This window comes from Clupea harengus, chromosome 3 (genome assembly GCF_900700415.2).
Source record: "Clupea harengus chromosome 3, Ch_v2.0.2, whole genome shotgun sequence".
Classification (NCBI taxonomy): domain Eukaryota; kingdom Metazoa; phylum Chordata; class Actinopteri; order Clupeiformes; family Clupeidae; genus Clupea; species Clupea harengus.
Window position 1 is genome coordinate 1,358,020 of NC_045154.1, and position 14,357 is coordinate 1,372,376.

Below are 14,357 nucleotides of genomic sequence, written 5' to 3' on the forward strand. Positions count from 1 at the left end.
AATCCATTTCCCCTGAAACACTTTTCGTCTCTCGCTCAAACTGATTCGTTGCCTTCTGAATAATACAATCCACTAGCCCTCTGAGGTTTTCTATGTCTCTCGACATCCCTGCCAGCGTCAACTGCCCATTTACAGAATCCATTGTCATGACAACATGGTCCTGAACAACTAACCTTAGCTCTTTTGCCACTGAGCCACACACTTCCGAGTTCATCACCTTCTCAAGTATTGCGTACTTGGACATGATGCGGTGGAAAGCGTCTAAGGTGTTCTCCTTCCAGCCGTCTATGTGTTTGGCTGTGAGTCCCTTCATTTTCAGCAGGGCTGGAAGTGGGCTGAGCAGAACGTTGGTGTTCTGCATGCTCATCTGGCAGAAGTGTGCTTGCATCTGGTCATTGATGTGAGATCGGAGCTGCTTCTTCACGAGAAATTCATATAGTGCTGGGTGGATGCTTTCCGGGAAAGAGTCCGGAATCTTCCATCTGGGTCTGTCTTTACCATACAAAATCATGTATTACCCATTACCATACCAAAATTAGCCATAAAATGGGTCAAAGTACAGTATAGGTGCAATACATACCAGCAGATTGGTTGTCAACAGGTGGCATGCCCTTTGCCTCCTTTTAGATAAAAACAAACAAATAACAACTTGCTTCAGACATAGACTACAAAGCCAAGTGTTCTTTATGGACAATTATGGAAATTATATTCCAGCTCCTACTGTCACACAGAAAAATGCCAAGATGATTAGTCATAGCTTGAAATTAATTCAAATTCAGGATGGCTTAAAATAGGATACAGGTATAACTCATGGTAGACATGGGTGGTGCCAGTGTTGATCAGCTGACTGGGAGAGTTCCGGAATCCTAATTTAACATTACTGTCATGTAAGATTATTCACTGTTAGACCTACATGTATTCCACAGCCACGGGGAAAGAACAAAGAGCTGTCTCAGTTATTATTATTAATTAGGTTATTTCTTCCAAAGAAAACACGTGTTCCTTGCTCCTCTCATCTGCTGCACTGTCCTGAGCACTAGCCTATGAATCGTAGGAAAGGCTCTGGATATCCCCTGCTAGGCCTCCCCTGCCCTGGCGGTGTTCTAGGCCGACCAGGAAATCTCGACTTTCATCGATTTGATCGCATTGAAATGCCATTGTCTATTATATTACCTCAACAAAACACATAAACTTACCAATTTTCTGGTGAGGTATAGCTTAATCTGCTCGTTGTCGATGGTGATTTCATGTTGTGTGTGGAGAAGAACGCGCTCTAGGACTAGGATTAGACAAAACATTTTTCCTTCAGCCATTAACAACAGTACCGCTCGCTGACTACCGTAAGTCACCACTACCCTTTGTATCAAACTAACTGGGTAGATGCTATGGTCGTAATTACAATTACAAGACAAAGAAGGCAAGCGCCACACTTATTCGTGGAGGTGATCATATCGTCGAGTGCAGGACTTACCCTCCTCTTGTTTAAATCCAATAGTAGCTGAGTTCGCTTTCTCGTCATATTCCACGACACATTCACCCCCATCAGCTTTCTTCTTACTTTGAAAGTGTTTTTGGAGTTTTTGCCGAAGCACTTTACGGTGACTAGGCGACCATTCACCTTCTACTAAAACACGATATGGACAGTCTTCCATCTTGGTCGCGTCTGAAGCCTTCTTACTGGATCAGACACTTTATTTTGAAAACTAGAAAGTTTCACTTTCATTTCAGGTTGTCTATTCGGGGTGGTACATGTTCCAGGAAACTGAATGCTAAATTGTGTTCCCTTGAACCGAAGAACTGGTTTAACCACATACTGTACATACATTTTGTCTAACTTTGTCATGAAATTAAAAAAAAATTAAAAACATCGCATATGATTGGGCCTGTGTATTTTACTTTGATGTGTTACTGCTGTTGAAAACGAGGACCGTCTTCATTGGCCTCTGAAGGCATCATCCTCTACATTTTAAAACAAGATACTTTTCATCATTTACAAAACAGACTTTCGTCATCACTTAGGGTGACCAGACGTCCTCTTTTACCCAGACATGTCCTCTTTTCGAGACCTAAAAAATGCGTCCGGCAGGGATTCCAAAATCGTCCGGGATTTTGCCTTGTCGGATATTTGTGTTTCTCTGGGTCCTTCACAAACTAGTTTTTACGCCCTTACAAGCTTGAAAAAAAAATGGGTATCTCCCTTGTATGTACATTTATACAACCTTAATGATCAACAACTCCATCATCATTCTACAACTCTCGGTTGTGTTAGATTTGGGCGTTTTTCATATACTTTCAACTCATATGAATTTCTCCCCCACAAGAATGTGTCACATTCTCGCCACCTTCATTAACACATAAATGGTCAGCAAGACCCTTCCTGTCTGCTGACATTCACACCTTTTCATATATAGGTAGCCCAGCATGCACCCAACCAGACCACAGACACACCCATTATGCTAAATTGTGTATTCTATTGACTATAACTGAAATGTAATTTGTATACTGAGTGTGTTGTGTTGAAGAAAGGATGCCATAGAGACACCGACCGCTACGACCGGTGAGAGAATTGAGGAGACATGGCGGCCTGTGGAGACAAGGCCAACCAGAAGACAACCTACACTATGGATCAGACCTCCTAATCTCTCCTTCTCTCTCTCCGTCGTAGCGTGTTGTGTGCAGGGCTGTAGTGGAGGGTAAACGCACGTAAACGCCGTTTACGCACCTCTGGAATTTTGGAAATAGCGTTTACGCACCTCTAAATAGCGTTTACGCACCTCTAAGTGGCGTTTACGCACCTCAAAGTTCCCTGCGCCTTGTATTCTGCGATTGGAATAATCCGAAATAAATTTGGTGTCAATTTAAATCACCTAACACTAAATTTCATATTGTTGAACATATAAACGCCGTAGTCTGAATCATTTTCATCTGCGCTGTATTATGGTCTGGTCTGGTCCAATCAGTGCCTTGCGGCTGTGGCGGCGACACCAATCAGGATCCAGGAAGTATGTAAACACATACACGTTGTGGATTAGCCTGCCTGACTACCCGTTCGGAATGAATTCATTAGCCATGGATATCAGGCGATTTTTGAAGAGACCATCAATTGCTTTCACTCACACAGATGCCCGCAGAAGGCCTCAAGTACAAAGTAAGACTGAAGAAGATCAATTCACATTTTAAAACGTTGTTTTGGTTCGAACAACATCGTATTAAGACAGGCACAAACGCTATTAATAACGTGCTTTCAAATACGACGATGCAGGTAACAAGCAAGCCTTCCCTGTTCCATCTAAATAGGCCTAATAAAACGTAAATTATTTCAGCAATCGAAGATGCGTGAGTAATTATCCTCACGCATATGGCTGCAGATAAGGCTATTTCATTGAAAATTGTAGACAGATTCTCTGCAAGCCAGTTAGACATAGCTAAGTGAAATGTTTTAGCTTAGCTATAGAATCTTCCATTTTCGCGGTCAAGGTAAAATATAAGTGTAGAAGAAGAGCAACAGCAGAACAAGCATAAACCCGACCAGTGGGTTCTCGCACGCTCCCTTCATTGAGGCAGAGGTACTGTTTGCCTCCCCTTCGAGGTTTTTTGTCAAATCAGCAAGACTAAATAGGTTCTACGCATGCGCTCAACCCAGTTTGTGAGGGATTGCGCAATCTGAGATGAAGCACAGCTCGTCGCTGCCTCACCGTCTCGCTGTCTCCTGTCTGTTTGAACAGGACAAGCGCAAATTCAGCGATTTTAATACAAATATTAATATTTATTTTATCGTTATTTGTTTTTTACTTTCATGATGACAGGTGAGGCTATGCCTCCACTGATCGCACGTCCGTGCTCTCGCATAGAAACGTGAGCGGGGAGCCAAGCAGTTGCTTCACTGAATAGGCCTATATGCTTAATCAATACGTTATTTGAAGTCAACAAGTCAGTTCTCAATGTGAAAAAAAACATGCTTGTTTATTCCAACACAGTATGTGAAGTCCTGGCTGGTGAAGCACAGGAGAGCCATCAACCCCAGAACACGCCCCTGCAAGGCAGGTTTCTCCAATGGTTAAAGAACAGGGGAAGTGTTTAATTGCAGCATGGTTTCTTTTTATATTAAACTTTTCAGGTGTATCACCCTGGGCCTGTTTCCAGAGGCCTTCATTATTTTTTTTAGCTCCTATAGAGGTCCTTTCTTTCGTCTCCCCCACCACCCCCTTCATTTTTGTGAGGCCTACACATACTTTTCTTTACTGTTTTCTTGACATTTAGTAAACTACAAACTCATCTATTCACTGTCATTGATTTAATATGACTTTAACTGATATCATAATGGAATATAGCCAGGACAGCCTTACAGAGTCGCAACGCTTTGTGTTTCGTTGCTTCGCGTCGCGTTGCTTCGCGTCGTGTTGCATCGCGTCGTGTTGCATCGCGTCAAGGTCTGTCCCAAAATTCATAGTTTACCCACCTCTAATTTTACCACTACAGCACTGGCTATGGTCATAAACATAGACACTGATTATAGGCTACCACATTTTTTGCAGAACACAGGTAGGCCTACACGTCCAGTTCAAGACGACTTCCACTCGCTGAAACTGTCACATTGCATGTTGAGGATTTCCAACACAGGGTGGCGCAAACGTGCTTATTTGACAGGAGGCGCGTCAACAAAGCAATGAATAAGGGTGACTGACCAGGGTTTAGAGAGGGTCACTGTAGGAATGGTCCATGATAGAAATTGCCAAGGTTTTTAATTTATATAAGTCTATAATATTTTATTTTATTATTTGATGTTTCCTAAGACACTTTCAAATTGCCTTTGTGTAGATATTTTCTGAATTAAAAGTGAATGTAAATCGTTTCATTGGCTTTAGCGTTTGTCCTGTTGCTGGTGCGATAGTCACCACTATAGAGGCATCCCTGAGAAAAAGATAAGGAGTAAAGTTTGACGGCTGTACGTGGTGGGGTCGGAGCGACTAGAGGTGTGGTAGGCTACCATACGCAGGACGTATCAGTTGAGCACATTTCAGAGATTCCATTCGGAGGGTTCCTCAGCTCTCGTGGCGCCTCTGGATCGCTGTCCTTTTCAGCACCACCAACGGACCTTCTTATATCTACGGGCAAAGTGGAGGGGATACGAGGGGATACGAGATCAACCATTGTCAGGTACAAGCCTTAATGTAGCTGTTTATGATACAATGACAGTGTATGCTATATCTGGCAACTAGTCGCTTTGTTCTTGTTATTTTATTTAAAAATGTATATTATAGGCTACCACACCCGGAACGTCTAGTTGCTCCGCTCTTTGAGCAGACAGGTGCCCGATCTCGCGCACTCATCCCCTCAGCCAATTACGCAACACCTAAATGAATTGAACGATTTTGTAAGCCAGGGTGAAATTCTGTAACAACTAGAGTTTGACAATTAGGTCTTTCTCGTGACTTTCAGTAATAAACCAATCCAATCTGTATTGTAAAGAGATTTAATTTGTTAAAGGATTTGTTTGTCAAATGATTACAGCCTATACAGGCTGCTAAATGCAGCAGCAAATAATGGGTAGGAATTCAAATAAGAACTTAATGAATGTAACTTTGTATCTTTATATCTTGTCAACGAAAGGTTGATAGAGTTATATTGATAGAGCTAACCTCATTCTATAGCGTATGCTGTGAATTTCGCTCTTTTTAACGACTCAGTTATGCCAAACATATCAGGTAAATGAATAGTTCTATACGTTAGCGCCTGAAGGTGAAGGGGGTTGTCGATTTCAATGGTCTGAGACTCGAAATTATTATTCAGCTAGCCTACTTCGTTTTAGATCGATTTCGTTTTGTTTTGTCTGAATGTTAGCCATGAATGTCCAGAAAACTGGTGGAAATCCCTGTTTATGTATAGGCTACGATAATGAATTCAGAATAATAATATTTTTTAAAACGTCCAGATACAAGGTAGCCTATCATTTCCAAGGGGGATGACATAAAATGTTAATAAACAAAATGTAATGTAGCTCATGTACCATCACTGATAAAGTAGTTTGAAACCACATTATTTGAATGTTCCATCCTTCATAGACTGGATTAAGGAAAGAAGTTTTAGTACTTGTGGTTGGGGCAGGCAGGCGTGGATGCAGGTGTGTGTTGATTATAGTCCAGCTGCTAGATGATGCTTTAATTTGAACGGTCTGGAAGACAAAGGCAACTGAAGTTTTAAATATATATTTATTGTCAAAGAGCTCTAGAGCCACTGCCTCCCCTATACCCCCCCCCCCCCCCCCCCCCCCCACAGCACAGCACCTCAGCACCGAGGGGTGGGCCCAACAGCACGCACACTCATTCTATTGTACCGCTATTCTTAGTTCAGGTGCCCGTTAACTACATGTCATATGAAATTTCTCACTCAACAGTGATTGAGACTGTTGAAAATGCAAGGGAATTTTTTCATCTGAGCAAAACCATAGGTGTGTATTTGTGTTATGACTCCAACTTCATTACACAAAATGGTTTGAATATAAGCAATGCAATTAAAATGTTTAAAAAAAAAAATCTTTTTTTGATTCTACAGAAATCACAGTGGCAGATATCATCTAGCATGTGGAATTAAAGAGAACTGCCTGCACAGTACCACAGACCTTCACTGTGTACCACGTCTTTGTGCAGAACACATGAATCCAGTTCCTCTAAAGGGCTGCCAGGCCGGGGGTCTGCTTCTGTGGAAAAGGAGTTGATAAGTCAGACCACCAGGATCGCCGTCTCTCATTTGCCATCCATTGTCTAGACCACAATAGTATTTGCTGCCTTAGACATATAAACATATATACGTAAATATTAACATAAATATAGCCCTCTCTCAGTGTCAGCATGCATAGAGCATCAGTGTGCTGTGCAGTGGTGCACACATACCTCTGTCTGTTAGTGAGTGTGTGTTCGGGGACCCTGGCCACTACGGAGAGGCCTGAACTACAGGCACAGGAGTATGCCCACTCCATCCGTCTGGATGGTGACATCATCCTCGGCGGGCTCTTCCCTGTGCATGCCCGCGGTGAGCAGGGGTTGGCCTGCGGCGAGCTGAAGAAGGAGAAGGGCATCCATCGACTGGAGGCTATGCTGTTCGCCATCGACCTCATTAACAAAGACCCAGAGCTGCTGCCAAATGTCACATTGGGTGCCCTCATCCTTGACACTTGCTCACGTGACACGTATGCCTTGGAACAGTCCCTAACGTTTGTCCAAGCGCTCATTGAGAGGGACTCCTCGGACGTGCACTGTGCCAATGGCGAGCCACCCGTCTTTGCCAAGCCAGACAAGGTCGTCGGGGTGATTGGAGCTGCCACCAGCTCTGTGTCCATCATGGTGGCCAATATTCTGCGGTTGTTTGGGGTGAGTGCTATTGTGTTCCTTCTTGTTTGGGTGCTTGGGTACTTTTTGTGTTTGTCAGTCTCTACTTTGTTTGAAAAGGAGAAAAAGGACAGCTGAGGAAATGAAGGCTTATCACTCTCATGCTATCATTACAAATACTCATGTTGCTTGTTTGCTAATGTGTTCAGAATCGGTAGAGTGGTTTGTTTTTCCCCCTAGATCTCGAGCTACTTGAGATGGCTCACTGCTGGTCTGATATTCGTACATGTGTGTTCCTTAATGCTGTGCGATTGAGACAACATTGAGTTTCCACTAAGAGCACGCTTTCCGTGACGATGAGGCCCTGGAAACTGGAATGCAGTTCCACAGATATTTACCTAGTTAATATTGAAGCTCAGTATCTGATACCATACCTGAAACCATTGCTTTGCATACCCAGGTAGCACTGTAGCAAAATGGTGCTTTTTTTGCTGAAATACTGTGTGCTCTATTGATTCACACCAGAGGGGCATTTGTAATTAAGCTGAACCATGTTGTGCTGAACTCCGCGGAGAAATGTGCAGAGGAGAAAAAAAAGATGACCCTCTTTCACAACAAAGAAAGGATAGGAATATAGCATCTGCTGATTCTGGATGACAATACTATGTTACAATAGAAAAGTCTTGCGGTAAAGGCTGCATTTATTGTTATATAAGATGAAGAAGTCTGAGGTATAACTGTCTGAGATGATGATCACAGAGCTGTTTCGTTGTGCTGAGTACAGGGCTTATTATGCCTGAACCACTCTCCCTTCCACTACATTTGCTGAAGAAATGACTTACATTTCCCTAATCAGATTTAATTGGTGTTGGAAGGGAAAATAGGAAGGTGCTTATCTCATAGCATGACAATGGGTTCATCTACAGCACCATGTCTCATGAATTATTGAGCGTTTGTCATGGTTACCAGAAATAGAAAGGCTGCTAACGTGGCAAATAAACTTAACAGATACAACTCTGATCTGATCTGTTCTTTCCATCAATACTAGCAATTATCAACAATCAACTGGAGAGTGCTGTTGCAATGGGAGTGGACACCCAGCCTAAGCAGGTTATCTATCGTGCAGTTGGTTATAGGTACAGCAGAGTTGAGAAGCCATGTTAGAGCAAACCAAGAAGATGAACATAGTTGAAGGGGATGGAATTCAAGATTAAAATGAAAGTGATATTGCTGGACTGAGTAAGAAAAACAACAATGAGGTGCTTCTGCATAATGCATAATGAAGACCATCAGCCATCAGCCGCCATCAGAGTTATCCACACCACATGCAAAGCCATCAGGGCTGAAACTGCTTGCCAAAACCAACCAGGCAGCAACATTCTGGAAGTATGATGAGGTACACAGAAAGACTGGTGACATAGCACAAAAAAGTAGGAGGGCAAGTTCAAACCAGACAAATGGGGTGGGAGGCCATCTTTTAAAAGTTTGAAATTAGGAACTCAACACTTCTCATTGTCTTTCACTGTTTCGTAAAATCATAGATCTTACTGAGGCGTCTGAGACAAACTGAAGATTTAGTATTAAATATAGGTGGCATTTCACAAAGCATGCAGATTTGGTTCTACAGTATCAGAGTAAATCATTAGTTTAAAATGAGTAACACCGATCAATTAAGCAGGAGGTTCCCTGAGATGAGGAGATCTCCTTCGGTCAGTCTGCAGTCCAGTCCGTGGGGCTGGAGATCTCTCAGCTCCACACATCCAGCTTGAGTGTGTCTCTATGAGTAGTGAGGTCTGCTAAATGTCTGCTGGATTTGCAATGCAAAATTAATGACGCCCTGAAGGCAGTCTCCCCTGGGCCCCCACCTCCCTCTGGAGGATCCGCTAATGAGATCCAAACCCTGCTTTAATCGTCTGAGCACACGGTGAGGTATGACCACAGTTCAATTAAAGCCCACCTCCATTAGGGGTGGGATAACACATGCACAGCATCACTCCCCCATCCCCCTAGATCGCTCGATATGGGAAGCTATCTGTGTGCATACACAAACAGGGGTCTTTCTTGGCTTCTGTGTGTATACACGAACAGGGCTCTTCCTTGGCTTCTCTGTGCATACACGAACAGGGCTCTGCCTTGGCTTCTGCATGTATACACGAACAGGGCTCTACACAAACAGGGCTCTTCCTTGGCTTCTGTGAACATACGAAACAGGGCTCTTCCTTGGCTTCTGCATGTATACACGAACAGGGCTTTTCCCCACGGACAGGGCTCTTTCTTGGCTTCTGTGAACATACACGAACAGGGCTCTACACGAACAGGGCTCTTTCTTGGCTTCTGTGTGTATACACGAACAGGGCTCTACACAAACAGGGCTCTTCCTTGGCTTCTGTGAACACACACGAACAGGGCTCTTCTGTGAACACACACGAACAGGGCTCTTTCTGGGCTTCTGTGAACACACACGAACAGGGCTCTACACGAACAGGGCTCTACACGAACAGGGCTCTACACGAACAGGGCTCTTCCTTGGCTTCTGTGAACACACACGAACAGGGCTCTTTCTTATATTGTAAGTTGATACCATGCCAGTGTTCTAACAAGAGCTGCCATGCCCTGATAAGCCTCTGCTGTCAGTACACATATTCACAGGTTTTCCTGATGCCATCAATAAGGGTGGCAGCTTTCACAAAGCCTGGAGAGATCTCGTCTGCTTCTCCGCTCACACCCTTTTTGCCAAGACAGCAGAAAAGATGAAAAACAAGCCATCACTGCTTCGTAACTCCCCCCCCCCCAGGACAGGTAAATTGGATGTTGTGAAAGAGGAACATGTCAAATGCAACTTGCTGGTACAAAGCAGCATTTCATTATTTATATATATATGCATGTGTGTGTGTATGTGTGTGTGTGTGTGTCACTTCAAGGGACAGATTCATGTCATGAACTTGATAGATACAATTAAGTCATCTTCAAAACATTATGTAGTGCTCAGGTGACAATGGGTATGAATTCCTAGCAGTTATAGCATTGGTGTGATTTTCTAAACCTGCCTTTTAGGATTATTTGAATTTTGCAACTGCAAAGTATCAAAATATGAGAAATGAAACTAAATTAAGACAAAATGAGTCAATTGTATTTATTTATGTATAAATTAAAAGTAATACTACTATAATACCTATGGACATAAATAACAAATGACAACAATATGACATATTCCTTGACACTTTTATGACATAATTGTGATTTGATGAAGGAATTTTATTCCAGTTCATTTTTTAGAATATAGTCATTTCGTTTGACGTATGACTTTTTGTGATAAGTGTTGGTCCTTGATTTTATGGAAATATTATGCTTGTGTGGTGATGATCAAACATGACCTTAACAACCCCATCTTCAAACGGAATCTCATCAAATATTCATTGGCTGAAAATAGCTAATGTGAAAGTGATGCCTTTTTCCCTCTAGTGGTTCCAACAAAAAACTGAGTGAGGCCTGCACGCGTTCCCATCTTCATACTGTACCTGCCAACAGGGGGGGGGGGGGGGGGGGTGCTGTGGTGCCACTGGCACTGATTATTAGAAGCTTTATTAATAATGGATAAGATTTTTTAGCTACCTATGAAATTCAGTTTCACAGGGACTGGTAAAATGAGAGTCCTTCTGTGACACTCTGGGCCTGTGGAATGCCACTGGATGGAGGAAGCCAGTAACTAATAGGCAGTGAACTGATATGGTGTTCTTTCCGTTCAGACAGAAGACCCCCCTGCCTTCAGCTGCATATTTTGTAGCAAACTCAAGAGCTCTTAACACTTCCAACCCCAAGGCTTTTTTTTGACTATGTTAGTTAGTCTGCCATGCCTGATATTTTTGTATATTTCACCTAACTAAAAACCATGAGGCAAAAGTGGCATTTATGATTATATTCTAGAACACCTCAGCAATAATAAAATGAGAGTAAAAGGAATGTAGTAAAAAACGTTTTTTATTAAAATGAAATCTAAAGACACTAAAATTAAATCTAGTTTTAGAGGTGCTCAGACTTTGTACAAAAACACATTGGGGCTGGAAGAGTCAAAACATGCATATCCCACGAAAGATATATCTTTAAACTGCCAAACCACGGCATTGCTAATCCTCAGGAAACATGGGCCGAATTATAGGTAGGATCATGATAGCTGACAGTTTAAAATGTAAAATCCAAGTTAAAGCAAGAGCTGATGAGTATATAGGTAGTATAGTAGTATGAGGTATAATTGAGGTATAATTGCTTCATAGTGCTGTTCAGTGTTTTTGTTTAGAGCTTCAATAGACATATTTCTTTGACACTTCTCTCATGTTACATGTTTGTTCAGAGATCATGACGTGTGAATTGGGCATTGGTGGAGATCAGATCAACCTTGAAATCTAGGTCCATAGAATTTCTTTCTCCCCTTTTTAAGTGAGAATGATGCGTCTGTGTAAAAAGATATGTGCTTTGGAATTTCACTTGGGTTTTGGTTTCTATTCTCACATGACGATAAATAAATCAGACTTACTCAGAGAAAACGCAGAGGGGAGAAATTGAGTGTCTGTTAAGAGATCACTGCTCCAGGGAGACATTGGTCACGGGCCTGTGTACTGAGCTCCTAGCCCATCAGAGGGGAAATGACACCACAGGCTTTGTCACTGGATGAGCAATGACACTCACCTGCCACCAGAGACAACACCTCCTAAGACCTAAGTCCTTTCCTGACAGCACAGCACAGTTTATGGGACAGCAGTCAGAAATAGCATTCTCATTCAGATGGGACTTCAGAAACACGTTCAGGTTTAATATCGGAGAAATCTTTGTGGATGAAAAAAAAACATCTGCCATGTTACTGCCAGACACCAACTCTAGCTGAGTTCAGTCTTCTGTCAGCACCACTTCAGAGATTTTAAATGAAATGATGAGCGGAGACACATGAAATGAATGTTGCTTTCATGACATGCATCCTAAATTGAGTGGAAAGACAACAGAGAGAGACATTTCTTTCAATTTTTTTTTTAAAAAAAAAAAAATGGCTCTGATCCAACCAGGACTTTTACCAGGATGGTATTTAGTATTTCAAAGAATGAGACATTCTGGTATGGTTACCTGTTACTCCATAAATATATTGTACAGTTCATGTGTACAGCAATTTAGACACGAAAGAAAAACAGTGGGATTGCCATGTAAAAACGTCTCTCTCATGCAGTGTACAATGCAGACATAATGTCATAGTTGGCACTGACAGTAGTTCTCTACAGTTTTCCATGTGAGTAATTTGCAAAATGATTGACAAACCAGTCTTGCATAACACAGCTTTGTTCCAGGAGGGGTTGCCAGATAAAGTCCATAATTGTCCTATTTCTTGTACATTTCTCCTGTCCAAACACAGCCTTTGTAAATGCCAGCCAAATGCCACAGGTATCCATCCACTCAACTCAACTCATTTGAGCGCTTTACTGACAAGTGCCTTGAGACCATTTGATTGTTTTGCCACTGTATAAATAAAAATGAATTGAATTAAAATGCTATAAATGCACTAATGTAATTCTTACAGAAGTAGTTTGAGGCTCTGTCTGCTAGCTGGACTTGTGCATAAAGCTGCTGTAACCAGATTTGGCCATCTTAAACTATAATCCTTGGTTATTGTATAATTAAGTATAAGTAAATTTAAACAACCAAATACATGTCAAATGTTGTATGGTATGGTTCTTACAGCATAGTAGCCTATGACTAATGTAGTATGGTATGGCTCCTATAGTATAGTAGCCTATGACTAATGTTGTAGCATTTTTTTTCATTGTCAAAGGGGGCCTGGCATGAAAAGTTAGGGAACCTCTGGTTTAATATATTCAGATAAAACACGAAAAACAAAACATTATTCACAGAATAACAGATTACAGATTACAGAGTGAGCATAGTTCACTGAGGATACCCACATCTCTTGGATCATTGGCTTAGAGAGAGGGAAAGAGAGAGAGAGAAAGAGAGAAAGAGAAAGAGAGAGAGAGAGAGAGAGAGAGAGAGAGAGAAAGAGAAAGAGAAAGGAAGATAGAGAGACTGGAAGTATACAGAGGTATACAATCACAATGTGCGGCCCTTAAGGGGAGACGTGATGTCTGTGTATCTCTCCTGCTGAGACCTGCTATACATGCGCTGCTGTTGTTGTTGTTGTACCACTCTTACTCTCCCAACTGTATGTCCAAACAGGTCCTATTTAGTGTTCACACTATGGAACGAGTTGAAATACTTATCTGACACAAACATATATTTGACCACACATATTTGTCATTGGGTGTGGTAGAAGCAGTATTCAGTGAAAAGATGGGGAATTCTATTTCCTTGGGCTGCAGCATGATGTATTTATGAAATGAAGAAAGTAAATATTAAACTAGGAGATACACACCAGCATAAATCTTTTCCATTATGCACCTATAGGCAGCAGAGCCATTAAATCATGCTGACTACAGTATGGTATATTGGTATTTTTTTCAGTGGCAGGAAGTATCAGCCTTACCAAATCATCTTTTTATTGCTAAAAGAGCCCATATATTACCACATGCACTATACATACAGAATCAAGTATGCAGGGAGAGCATTGCTGTTCATCTGTGGGTGTGGCCTACGGTGTATGCATCTGACTCTATTGTGAGAGGCATTAGGTTCCTATTTTTGGATCCTTTTCTTAAGCGTATGCACTTGAACACATCCGTATGGATCCGTCACCAAAACACTCAGATGGCAAAGCTTGCACTTTGCCATTTAAACTTGAAACGTGAAAGTGTTTTTTTAAATCATGCTGACCTTTAACTCAAACCCAAATGACATGCCACATGTAACTTGAGAAACCTGAAGTTCACAGAGAGGAGTTCTTACCTTCTTACTTACTCTTGCCAGCTCAGCTGTGTCAGACTTGGTGAGGTGAGGCTTTAAGTCTCAGAAGCTATCTCTCCCAGACACAGTTGGTGGTCTCCTGACACTGCACTTCCCCCAACCAGCAGCACTTCCCCCCCCCCAAATGAGATACCC

General features: G+C 42.0%; 1 protein-coding gene across 1 annotated transcript; it reads left to right on the top strand.

Annotated features, from left to right (window-relative positions):
* The first annotated feature begins 6,564 nt into the window (after positions 1 to 6,564).
* On the top strand, positions 6,565 to 7,523 carry LOC116218955 (metabotropic glutamate receptor 8-like). Its single transcript, XM_031561735.2, has one exon. It carries the CDS (start codon positions 6,849 to 6,851, stop codon positions 7,461 to 7,463), a length of 615 nt encoding a protein of 204 aa, XP_031417595.2. The 5' UTR covers positions 6,565 to 6,848; the 3' UTR covers positions 7,464 to 7,523.
* The last annotated feature ends 6,834 nt before the right edge of the window (positions 7,524 to 14,357 follow it).